Genomic DNA, 12,450 nt, shown 5'->3' with positions numbered 1-12,450 from the left:
GTTTCTTTGTTCAATAACTATTTGCCACTGTTTCTATGGCATTTAGCATAATGCCTGGCACCTGATAGGGGCTAAATAATTATTCATGGAATTGAATGTTTGAAAGTATTTTATACTGTAAACAGTGCCAATCAATATCCAATCAATGCTAGGTTTTCCCACCTCAGCCCCAGGAGGGAGAGAAAGCTGGGACCTCTGTTTCTCTGATATCTTGCTCCTTCCCTTTATAAATTCTTCTCTCCTACTCCCGTGCTCCCACTACTCTGTCCCACATGCCTTACCAGATCATCCTTGTCTTGACCCTCCTGTTCCAGTAAAACCTATGCTAAGTCAAGAACAAATTTCTCTGTCCCATCTGCTTTATAATCCTTGTCTCCAAATTTGTAAAACAAAGTATTGTGTCTGACCATGGGGATTCCAGGCATCATGGAGATAAACTCTGAGAGTGTTCAGGAGACCTAGTCTGGGGTCACAGCACATGGAGGTCCCAGACTGTCTTGGTTAGGATGGTCTTACTTCTCCTTCAGACAAAACAGATCCTTTATCTCCAAGAGTCTTCACATTTTTCTCCAAGAGTCTTGACATTTATCTCCAAGAGTCTTGACAAAGCAAATCAGAATTTTTTTCCTAGAGGCCATAGTGACATTCATTTCTAATTCCTTTATCAATGTTGGCATCCCTGCCATGCTTGGCATATCATGGCTAACTACCATGAGAGACATGACTGAATGTTTACTAACTACCAGCGCTGTTTGAGGATATTCACACCCCCTATAGTGTTGTAGGTGCGTTCTGTTATTATTTCATTCTACAGATAAGGAAATTGGGCATAAATGGATTAATTCACTTGTAAGTTATAGAGCCTGGATTTGAACCAAGGCAATCTGACTCTGGAGCCCAAATCCTTAACTATGCCACAATGTTTCCTATTCTTATAGTGAAGGTGTAAAGAGGGGGAACATATGTCCCCAGGCACCAGACTTTGAGATATGGTAGAGAATACAGTTTCATAAATTCTAGCAAAGGCGTAGTAACACATATACTTCCCCTTAGGTGCCGTTTTCCTCCAGGTCACTAAATAGAATTCTAGAATTTAGTCCCAAAGGAAAAGTGTGATTATTAAGTATACAAGCATAGGGCCATTGCCATGTACAATCTGTCCCATTACGTGGCCCAAAACTCATGTAATCAGAAGAACAGGGAACCCTTTAATTTCAGGGATTATTCAATATGATTATATCCCTATGTAAAAAATTGACTTGAACATTACTTTTGAAGTTTTGGGTAATTATATCTAATTACTCTACATTGTTAGCTATTTCCCACATTATTAGGTTTCCCCAGAGAGTAGATTCTAAATAAATGGTACCCATTAGGGAATGGATCTATAACAGAAACAATGAGTTTGAACAGTATGGGAGAAGACTTGTGTCTGGACCAATTCCACTTATTAAAAGAAAGGTTCAAAGTTAGAATGCAGTAGCATTTTCCAATTCAAGTACAAGAAAACTAGATAAATCTTCCTTCATTTCCAAAACAAAAAATTAGCTGTTCTTTCTAGTATGTTACAATTAGTATCTCTACTACCAATCTCATTCCCACCGCCTCATCTCTCCACCTCTGTGGTTTGTTTTCAGGAAGAAAGTATAGAAGAAGTGAGAGATTTGATCAAGATTTCACAGGAGGCACCTGAAGAGAAAATGAAAACAGTGTTCAGTGACTTCATCAGTCAGAGCAGGTACCGGGAGAGACAGCCGGCATAGGCAGAGCTGAGCTTCTGTGGACTCAGCTTTTCATTACCTTGAGAGAGGAGTCGATTTCCTATGCATTCAAATGGGTGTTTTAGAGTGCTGTATCCATCTTAATTTTGTTCAGTAATTTCACTGGTGCTTGTGGACTGACTACTGCTTCTCGACACTTAACTCAAACATAAATCAAAGGTGGAAAAAGCAAAGGAAGACTTACTACAGAGACTCTGTAGGAAACAAGAAAAATGCTAGTAGTGTTAGTGTACCAGCGTGGTGCTGTGCATGTGGTAGACACTCAGCAACTATGTGACACTTAGATGGTTAGAAGCATAAGCTATTAATATATAAAACACTGTTGTTGGGCTGAGGGAAAACATCTCTTCTCTGAAGGCTCTCTGAAAATCAACTATTATACTAAATATACTATTATAGGGGCTGAGGGAAAACCTTCCCTCCCATCTCTGAAGGCTCAGTGGAAATCAACTGACAAAAAGTAGATTAATAGGAGAAAAGGCATGCAAATGTATTAACGTGCACAGGGGAGAACCACAGAGTGATTACTCAATTACCCAGTGCAGTACAGAAGCTTATATATCCTTTTTTAGACGGGATGGGGGAGATGGAGAATCTAGACATTTCTTTTGAGGGACAGTAAATCATTAGGAAGAACGAATGGACCAGGGAGATGGGAGGCCAACCTTAGGGGAAGGTGAGGGATGAAGCTGCACAGGAACACAGGTTGTCTTAGTTTTTATACAAAGTCCCCCCAGGTAATCTCTTGGAGCTGTCCTTAGAAGAACAGATGCAAAGTCTTTCAGGGCAGGTGATGATTCCAGTCTCTTCTCTGTTGGTTGATCTTTCCTGGTTATTTGATGAGATCTCTAGGGAGGGAGTCTTAAGACAATCACTTTTAAGCTTTCTTAGTCTGAGAGGAAAATGTAAAGAGTCTCTGCTGGTGCCTCGGAAAAGAGGATCAGAGAGACAGGGAGACATGGAAAAGGTCAGAGAGAAACCCTGGTTCTGAGGCTTATTGCTGAGGCCTTCCAATTTTCAAAGCACTCGGCATGATGAAGCACCATATTTTAGGGAATTGTTTTCTGTGTTCCAACACAATTTAATGAAAATTTTATACAACATATTGAGTACCAATTAGTAACCCTTATTCTAGAGGTCAGACAATATAATGAAAGATAAAAAAAAATAGGCTATATAGTTAATTATCTTTTACTGAGAAATTTCCCCAAAACTCAGTGGCTTAACACCATAGTTATTATCTCACTGTTTCTGTGGGCCAGGGGGCCGGGTGTGGCTCAGCTGGGTCCTTTGGGTCAGAGTCTCTTCCCTGACTGCAGTCATATTAAGGCTCCACTGGGATGGATTCACTTCCAAGATCACTCATGTGGTCATTTGCAGAATTCAGTTTTTCATGGGCCATTGGGCTGAGGACTTCAATTTCTCACTAGCTGTTGCCTTGCCATGTGAGCCTCTCTAAGCTGCCTCTCATGACAGAGCAGCTGGCTTCATTCGAGCCAGCAAGCACAAAGAGTTGGAGAGAACATCCCAGCAAGACAGAAGTCAGAGTCTCCCATGCCTCTTGGAAGTGACAGCCCATCACTCTTGACTATTCTGTTAGAAGCAAGTCACTAGGCCCAGCCCATCTTCAAAGGGAGGAGATTACACAGTAACATGAATTGAAGGAGGTGGGACTCGCTGGAGCCATCTTAGAGGCGGCTGACACTTTAAGGAAACAACTTGGACTAACCCTTGAAATTAACTAGGTTAAGATTTGAGCAAATATGAGAACTTGTCATAATGGAACAATGGAACTAATGGAAAGGGAGTGGAGATTCATCTGATGAAAGGCAGGGAGTAGCTAAATTCTGGTGTTCAGCTTTTTAAGTTCTGCCTCCCCAATCTCTCAACTACTCAATAATTTTTACTTTACAAAAAAAGGGAAAGCAAATAAATAGTTTTTATTTCTTGTTTTTCATTATAAAAGATATATATACACACACACAGAAACACACACACATACAGAAACACACACACATACAGAAACACACACACACAGAAACACACATTAGTGCTACTGCTGTTGTGAGCTGTTTAGTGCCACCTGCAATTCCCTTTAAGCATTTGAAAAAACTTCACAATGCATACTTTTAGAAACTGTTTATGAGCAAATTAATAGCTCAATAACTTCTCTATGTTAGGGGATTACTTGGGATGACAGTTAATCATTCACCCTTTTTCAAGTTTATAACCAACTGAAAAAAATATTAGAATAAGACAGAGATCAAAATGTTTTATAATTGGAAAAGCTGGATTTGAGAAAGCAGCTTGGACCCGAGGTCAAGGCAAGCTTCCTGTTCCCTGAGCCTGTTCATGGCCAAGCAGCTCAACAGGGCTTCTCCCTCCATCTCGCCCTTGCCTCTCACAGGGACAGGGCACTCGCCATGGGACACGTGAAGGTAAGGGGGGTGTTCACAGCTAGCAGGCAGGCTGGGTCTGAAAGATGAAGAATGAACAGAAACGTGTGCCATGGTCATTTACCCCAATTTTAACGAGGAAACAAATTATTTCTCCCTGTGGGGAAAGGAAAGGGATCAGAAGTGATCATGTCTACCTGCACTGAGCCATTCTGGAGAGTGACATGGAATTCCTTCTGCCACAAGAAAAGGCAGGAATTGGGGCAACAAGATTCCCTCTTCAAAATATAATCCTTTTTATTCCTTTTTAAAATTTAAAGAAAAGGTAGTGTTACTAGTGTGTCCAAGGAGGATTTCTGGTGAGACTTCCAACCACCAGTGGGTAGAGTCTGGTATGGGACCTTGTCCTAGGTGGTGTGGCATCTTAGGTTTTCCTTTTTGTTTCCTTTATAATTGATTTTTTTCATCAGAAGTGCTCATCATTGAAATGATCATGCTCATCATTAAAAAAAAACCAAATATATCAAGTATGAAAGTTCTTCTCAATTCTCTCTCCAATCCTACTCTCCAGTGAGAATAGTTTGATTTGTCCTCCTGGACTTTTTTCTGTGCATTTGGAAACACGCATCCTCATGTACACACTCATAAAATAACACATTTCTTCACAAATGATATCACACATTTGCTCAGCAGGTTGCCTTTTCATTCAGCAAAATATCACAGGCATCTTTCTACAGGTGCACATAATAGATATCCTGAATATTCAATTGCTTTTATGTGCCATGATATATTTAACTAGTCCCTAATGACATTTAAGTTGTTCCCACTTATTTTGCTACTATGAACAGTGCTACAATACATATGATTGTGTAAACATAATCTTAAGGGTAAGAATTCTAGCATAATTTACTTTAATTTTGAATCAAATTTAAATTTTGATAGGTGCTATCAAGTAGCCTCTAAAACACTGTAAGAATCTACACCCACCTTCAATAAAGTAGAAGAGTAACTATCTCCCAACATCTTCACCAACCTTGAATATTATTCATTTTTATAGGTAAAATGGTATTGATTTTAATTTACATTTAAGTTATCACTAGTAAGGAAAATATCTTATTTCCCCAAGCGTTTAGTCCATTTACATTTTTCTTCTTGAATTGCATTCACAATCTTTACTATTTTTCTTTTGAATACATGTTTAACTTCATCTCCAAAAAATGTTACTACTCAGTCTTTCCTATTGTTTTTAAATGGTAGGGATACATCTAAGTATTGAATCTAAAATATTTGTTTTACATACAACTTTTCAGGAAACTTTTGGTGTGTGTTAAATTTGTAAGATGAAGAAAAACAGCATTTTGTGGGTTTTGTTATGAATTTTTATAGCAATCACAATGGATTGTACTGAAAGTAAGTGGAAAAAACACCTGTTCCCCAAAACTAATGTTGGGTCTGGGCATCATTTCCAGTTCTCATTTTGTCTCTTGGAAAAGTTAATACATTGTGGCTTAATCCTAAATTAAAAATATTGGTTTAATGGCTTCAAAAGCTTTCCAATGTATTGCAGAAATGATATTTGCAAACCTCTAGAATTATATAAATGGATTTTCACTAAGTAGGTTTCAAAATTGTTATTCTTTTCTTACAGTGCCTTTATCTCTGAAGCAGAAAAAAAGCCCAAGATGTTGAACCAAACCACTTTAGATAAGAAGCGACTTACGCTCTGTTGGCAGGAGCTGGTATGTGAAAATCTATTTATACTTTGTGGACAGAGTTAAAAATAAACCTCACAGATGAGGCATAGTTCACAGACCAAATGAGGATAAGGTTTAAAGGTCATACATTTTTGGGATGCAGAGACAAGAGTGAGAAGGGAACATTTGTTAAGCTGAAAAGAAATGAACATTTATTGAAGGTTTATAAGGATGAACTAGAAGCCCACTGGTCCTACTTCCTATTCTGATGGAGAATAGGTGCCCTCTAGCTCATTTTCTTGACCTTCATATTTTGTTAAAGGCAGTAGACTTGCTTGGCCCTGTGCCCCACAAGCCAAGAGATCAAAAGAAATAACTGTGCTCCTTGACTTCAGGTTCTTCCTATTGAGAATTGTGTTAAAATTTGTAAGCGCTTCTTGAGAACAGGTCAGGAGTTGACACCCCTCTGTGTCCTGGGAACCTGCATGTACTAGGTGCCTAATAGTTGCCCAGTTCTTCTTTAATGACTGGTGACTAGAATTGCCAGACCAAGTCAGGCCCTGGATTACCTCAATTGGAAATGTCAGTTCCAGCAAGGGCACCAAGGGACATTTCATGTGAGGCCAGGATAATTCTGCAAAGAAAGATTACTCAGTGCTTGACTTCTCAGGGACATTTTAAAGTATGAGTGGGGCTCAGAGAGATTAAATGACTTTTTCTAAAGATCACAGCTAGTTAACTGTAGTCCAAAAACTAAAACCCAGGTCTCCTAACTCCTCATCCATCCTTCTTCCCAGAATGCTGCTTTTCTGTCCTCTGGAACATTTCAGGGAGGCTAGATTCTCACCATCAATAAGACCTTCTTCCTATGCTGGCTTTTTTCAGCACCTCTGGCTGAAGTGCTATCTCTGCAGCTTCCCTCTGCTCCATGTTTTCTGCAGAGTTCTGTCTTCACATTGTCTGACAGCCCTTGGCCTGATTATTTCAATATCTTTTTTAGTGGCCTAGGTCTCCCTCCTCATCTCTAGACCTGCATTTCCAGCCTCCTAGTGGGCATCTCCATGCTTATATCACCCCAAACTCTGTGTATCCTACTGAGCCCATCACCTTATCTCAACTTGTTCAACATCCTGCATTGGTACCACCAGCCAGACTGACTGCTCAAACAAGAGGGCTAAGCTTCAACATTGGCTCTTTGTCTCTCACCTTAAGTAGCCATTTGAATATTGGTCCTGTAGATTCTGCCTCTTAGTGACTCTGGAATGAACTCCACTTCTTCATCTTCACAGTCACTGCCTAAACTGAGTTTCTTAGCATCTCTGTTCTAGAGTATTGCAAAAGTCTTCCTCTAATCCATCTTCCATACCACAACCAGCATGATCTTTCTAAAACACAAGCCTGATTAGATCATTATTCAAAAAAATCATTGGATTCTCTCAATCATTCATAGGATAAAGTCTAAATCCCTTTTGCATGATATATTGGGCTGTTTAATGTCTGGCCCCAACCTAGCATCCCAGTCTTATCCCTCTTTAGTTTGTTCCCATGTATCTATGCTCTGACAATTTTGAATCCTCGATGATTATGTATATTCACATGTAACTGTTCCCTCTGTCTTCTTACTCTCTGATGAATTCTATTCACATTTTAAAATTCAGCTCAAATGTCATACTCTCCAGGTAACCAGCTTTGCCCCTGTCTAGTACCACAGTGCTTCATGCATTTTAATTATGTGCATGTATTGTTTTCACCTCACCAACCTGTCAATGTCTTGGGGAAATGAAGCATTATTTCTTCTCTCTGTCCCAGACCTGGGCTCCAAGCATAGTGCCTGGTAGATAACAGGTATGCATTTCTTCCAGTCAACATTAGCAGAGGCTTCCTACGTGCCACACACTCCTCTAGATGCTGGGAACAAAGCTAGAAGAACTTGGTGCTTGTCCTTGAGGAATTTCTAGATTGAGTAGTTCATTCATTCCATAAACATTTATTTAACACCTATGTGCCAGAAACTCGTTAGACACTGAGCATACAGTAAGGACAAGACAGAGGAGGTCCTTGTCCTACTGAAGTTTACGCATTAATGGTTAAGATAGAAGAGAGACAGGTAAACAGAAAATACATAAAAATTATTACAGATTGTGATTCAAAAGGAAATTCTAAAAAGCCACAGGGATCAGGAAAACATGGGGGTATATAATACAGTGGTGACATTTAAGTCGAGGCCTTAAAGATGAGAAGAAACCAGCCATGTAGAGACTAGGAAGAACATCTGAGCAAGAGGAAACACCAAGCATACCAGCTAATATGGTTTGGCTGTGTCTCCACCCAAATCTCATCTTGAACTCTCACATGTTGTGGGAGGGATCTGCTGGGAGGTAATTGAATCATGGGGGCAGGTCTTTCCCATGCTGTTGTCATGATAGTGAATAAGTCTCATGAGATCTGATGGTTTACAAAGGGTAGTTTCCCTGCACAAGCTCTCTTTCTTTGCCTGCCGCCATCTATGTAAGGCGTGACTTGCTCCTCCTTGCCTTCCACCATGATTTTCCCCATGAGGCCTCCCCAGCCATGTAGAACTGTGAGTTCTCCATTAAACCTCTTTCCTTTATAAATTACCCAGTCTCGGGTATGTCTTTATTAGCAGCATGAGAAAAGACTAATACACCAGCTTTAGGATGGAGAAAGTTTGTCATGTTCTAGGGCTTCTGAGGACCAGTGTGCCTGAGGCACAGTGAGCGAGGAAGGAATATTATAAGATGAAACAGACAGTGGCAGGGCCAACTCACACAGGGCCTTAGAAGTCACTGTAAATACTTTTTTCCTAAGCACATAAATGTGAGCTAAACAAATGAATCAAACACTTTTGGGTTTTCCAACCACTTACACTGAACTTTCTGGCAGCATTTCTCATATGATGTCTTCTTGGTCTGAAAGCAGCCACCATACCTCCAGGAAGAGGTGGTGAGTGCAGTGGTTAAGCACTGGACTCTGGATGTAGCTGGGGGTCAGCTCTGGCTCTGCCATTCAGTAGCTGCATTACTGCTTCCTCAGCTGTAAAATGGAATTAATAGAACCTACTTCATAAGACTGTTATGAGGAGTAACAAAGGATTAATACAGAGGTTAGAATATTGCCTGGCACAGAGGAACATCTCAGTACACCTTAGGCTGCTATTATCGTAGTTGTTGTTGTTAAATATCAGAAAGCCTCTGTTCTCACACTGCTAATAAAGACATACCCAAGACTGGGTAATTATAAAGGAAAGAGGTTTAATTGACGCACAGTTCCACATGGCTAGGAGGCCATGGTGGCCGCCAGTCATGGTGGAAGGCAAGAAGGAGCAAATCATGTCTTACATGGTGGCAGGCAAGAGAAGTGCCAAGCAAAAGGGAGAAAAGCTTCTTATAAAACCATCAGATATCATGAGAACCTTACTATCACGAGAACAGCATGAGGGTAAATGCCTCCATGATTAAATTACCTCCCACCAGGTCCCTCCCATGATATGTGGGGATTATGGGAATTACAGTTCAAGATGAAATTTGGGTGGGACACAGCCAAACCATATCAACTTAGATTCAGGTGCTGGTTAATAAGCCATGTAACCTTGATAAGCCTGTGGCCTTTCTGGACCTCAGCTTCTCATCTGTCAAGCGGAGGTGAGATGATATTACTGCCTCCATAATCCTGTGAAGTTTCCACTAAGGGGGCAGCGTGCACGGCGGCAGACCCTGGAACAGTCCACGTGAGTGGCTCAGTGTGGAGCTCACCAGGACCTTCAGGCCTCTTCAGCAACAGGATGCTTCTTCTTGTCCAGATCTCTAGAAAGACCTACAATGACTCTTGTCTTGTTTTAGGAAGCAATGCGCAAGGAGGCCAAGGGGATCATTCAGCAGCAGAAGAAAAAGTTACCTCTTGATGAAATGATTCACGAAGCCCAAAACTTTGTGGAAAAAATCCGCTTTCTTGTTGACGAGGTAATTGACTCTAAAGGCAAACCTCATTTGGAAGGTTAGACTGAATGTCTTCCAAGGAGGTTTGAATGGTTGGTACGGGTGAAATACGAATCAATGTTTTTCTCCCCAGCCCTAGTGGGCTGCGCAGGCACTCCTAGTTTAGAGAAGAGATTTTTAAATTAAACCAAAAATGTACAGCTTTATTGATTTTTTTAAAAAACAAAACCTGAGCATTCAGCAAAGTAAAAGGCACATTTGCTAATGGGCTTGGGTGAAGTCAACATACGCACCGGGAACTTTGATAGGTTTTCAACTATAAAAGGATTTAAATTCGTGCCCAGTAAAGGGCACGGCAGCTTCTCATTTTAAAGTTAGTTGTAAACAGTGTCTTCTGGTGACTTCTAGAATGACCTGTTTAAAAAGAGCCCTCATATTTGCATCTGTCAGATACTGACATTCGTTCTTGAAGCCTGCAAATGTGTAGAAACTTCTAAAACAGGGTTTTTTTTTGTGGAAAGATTTCAGGGAGAGAGATTTACTGTTTCTGTTTTTCTTGAAAATTGCAGTTCTTATTGCAAATCAGTCATTCCCTGGCGGCATATTACTCGGTGAGACAAGCAGTCAGTAGACATAGGAATTTGAATAAGCACTCAGAAGAGAGAAGGGATGCCCTCTTCGGGGATTAGTTACACCCGATCACTAGGGATTGGAAACACAGAGCATCTGCTTCCAGTCCAGGAATGTCAAAGCCTTGTTTATAACAATATACCTCTTTTTGTGTTGAGAGTTTTGTTTGTTCAGAAATGTGCATTTCAAACATTTACAACCTAATGGGCCACTTGGCATGGAATTCTACTCTTTCTATCTTGATTAATTCAACTTTAAAATCTAGTTTCCTATGCAATTTAGCTGAGTTCCTGCTGAATAACCACTTAAAATGGAAATAAAATATTTTGCAATCATATTATAGGTACACAGTTCCTTGCAGAAATACTTGCCTAAGAGCAAGTGTAAGTAAAGTCATTCAAAGACATGCATAGATTTTTGTTTTTGTTGTTTCATTTGAATATTCTGGAAATGTTATCTGGCTCTGAGGAGTGCATAAAACTAAATCATTATTACGAGACTGGAAAAAATCCATGGGAAGTTGTGCAAAAGTGTTTGTCCTGCAGATGGAGAAAAGTAGGCTACCAAAGACGCCAGATCACAGGTCCGACTTGCATGTTCTCATATGGGCAATTTGACATGTGGGTTTGTATGCACTTTTTTTATTTTTTATTTTTTGAGATGGAGTCTCACTCTGTTGCCCAGGCTGGAGTGCAATGGCATGATCTTGGCTCACTGCAACCTCCTCCGCCTCCTGGGTTCAAGCGATTCTTCTGCCTCAGCCTCCTGAGTAGCTGAAACTATAGGCGAGTGCCATTACCCCTGGCTAATTTTTGTATTTTTAGTAGAGACGTGGTTTCACCACATTGGCCAGGATGGTCTCGAACTCCTGACCTCATGATCCACCCACCTCAGCCTCCCAAAGTGCTGGGATTACAGGTGTGAGCCAGCACACCCGGCTGTATGCACTTTTAATTCATGACCTAAATAAGGCTTTCTCTTCTCTAGGAAACTGCGCTTAATTTGCCTGATGGCATAGATGTTTCAGTGCCTAGATGGTGTCAGTCACAGCATTTGTTTTGTCGAAGAGGGACTGTTTCAGGATAGCAGAACTCTGCAAGTGCATTTGTTCGGTACCAACCTTTCAAATCCCACTCCTACAGCCCCAGCACACCATCCCTGATGTTTTCATCTGGATGCTCAGCAACAACAGGAGAGTGGCCTACGCCCGCATCGCCTCCAAAGACCTCCTCTATTCCCCGGTCACAGGGCAGATGGGCAAACACTGCGGCAAGATCAAAACTCACTTCCTCAAAGTAAGTGTGCAGTATTGTAACTAAAAGAAGGGAGATTTCTGTTTCTCTAGGGTGGCTCAGACTTTCTAGTGTGTGTCCATGGCTCTCACCGTTCCCCAGTGCTTTCAAAGGTAGGAGGATAACTAAAACACCTTGGTGTCTCTTGGTTCAAATTGCAATTCAGTAGACCACTTTTAGGTGGAATTCTTTCAAATTTTTTAACTGTTACATCACCAGACACACGTAAGTTTCTTTTTTAATCTAATGGGTTACTTTAATTTTTACCTTTTTGATTGCTAGTAGTAATAACAATTAACCTTAAGGGTTTTTTTTTTTCCTCCCCGAGATGATGGTGTCTTGCACTGTCACCAGGACTGGAGTGCAGTGATGTGACCTCGGCTCACTGCAACCTCTGCCTCCCAGATTCAAGTGTTCTCCTGCCTCAGCCTTCCAAGGAGCTGGGATTACAGATGCCCGCCACCAAGCCCAGCTAATTTTTTGTATTTTTAGTAGAGATGGGGTTTCACTATGTTGGCCAGGCTGGTCTCAAATTCCTGACCTCGTGATCCACCTGCCTCAGCCTCCCCGAGTGCTGGGATTACAAGCATGAGCCACTGTTCCTGGCCATTTTTTTTTTTTTTCAATTTCAATAGCTTTAGGAGTACAAGTGTTTTGTGATTACATGGATAAGTTGAATAGTGGTGAAATCCAGAATTTCA

General features: G+C 40.8%; 2 protein-coding genes and 1 long non-coding RNA gene across 6 annotated transcripts in view; 1 reads left to right on the top strand and 2 right to left on the bottom strand.

The window, feature by feature from the left end:
• LOC105468484 (fer-1 like family member 6) overlaps positions 1-12,450 on the top strand; it is a 214,810-nt gene that overhangs the window by 105,030 nt on the left and 97,330 nt on the right. For all 3 annotated transcript variants that reach the window (XM_071067847.1, XM_011718682.2, XM_071067849.1), the window contains 4 exons: positions 1,638-1,738; positions 5,826-5,916; positions 9,732-9,851; positions 11,600-11,752. In XM_071067847.1, the coding sequence (XP_070923948.1) occupies positions 1,638-1,738; positions 5,826-5,916; positions 9,732-9,851; positions 11,600-11,752 (465 nt within the window). The remainder of the gene's footprint in view (positions 1-1,637; positions 1,739-5,825; positions 5,917-9,731; positions 9,852-11,599; positions 11,753-12,450) is intronic.
• LOC139355756 (uncharacterized) overlaps positions 1-12,450 on the bottom strand; it is a 35,346-nt gene that overhangs the window by 6,685 nt on the left and 16,211 nt on the right. Inside the window, exon 3 of one of the 2 annotated variants that reach the window (XR_011606767.1) lies at positions 8,792-8,925. The exons of the other annotated variant lie outside the window; for it this stretch is intronic. This is a non-coding gene — a long non-coding RNA (uncharacterized lncRNA). Of the gene's footprint in view, positions 1-8,791; positions 8,926-12,450 lie in introns of those variants that run through there. 2 annotated transcript variants of the gene reach the window in all.
• On the bottom strand, positions 1,843-4,291 carry LOC105468483 (putative uncharacterized protein FER1L6-AS1). Its single transcript, XM_011718679.2, is given in 4 exon segments — positions 1,843-1,917; positions 2,447-2,515; positions 2,517-2,655; positions 4,095-4,291. Coding segments are annotated over 4 exon segments (480 nt in total).

This window comes from Macaca nemestrina, chromosome 8 (assembly GCF_043159975.1).
Source record: "Macaca nemestrina isolate mMacNem1 chromosome 8, mMacNem.hap1, whole genome shotgun sequence".
NCBI classification, from domain to species: Eukaryota; Metazoa; Chordata; class Mammalia; order Primates; family Cercopithecidae; genus Macaca; species Macaca nemestrina.
The sequence above is the reverse complement of the archived record's forward strand: the minus strand, read 5'-3'. Positions and strand labels throughout refer to the sequence as shown.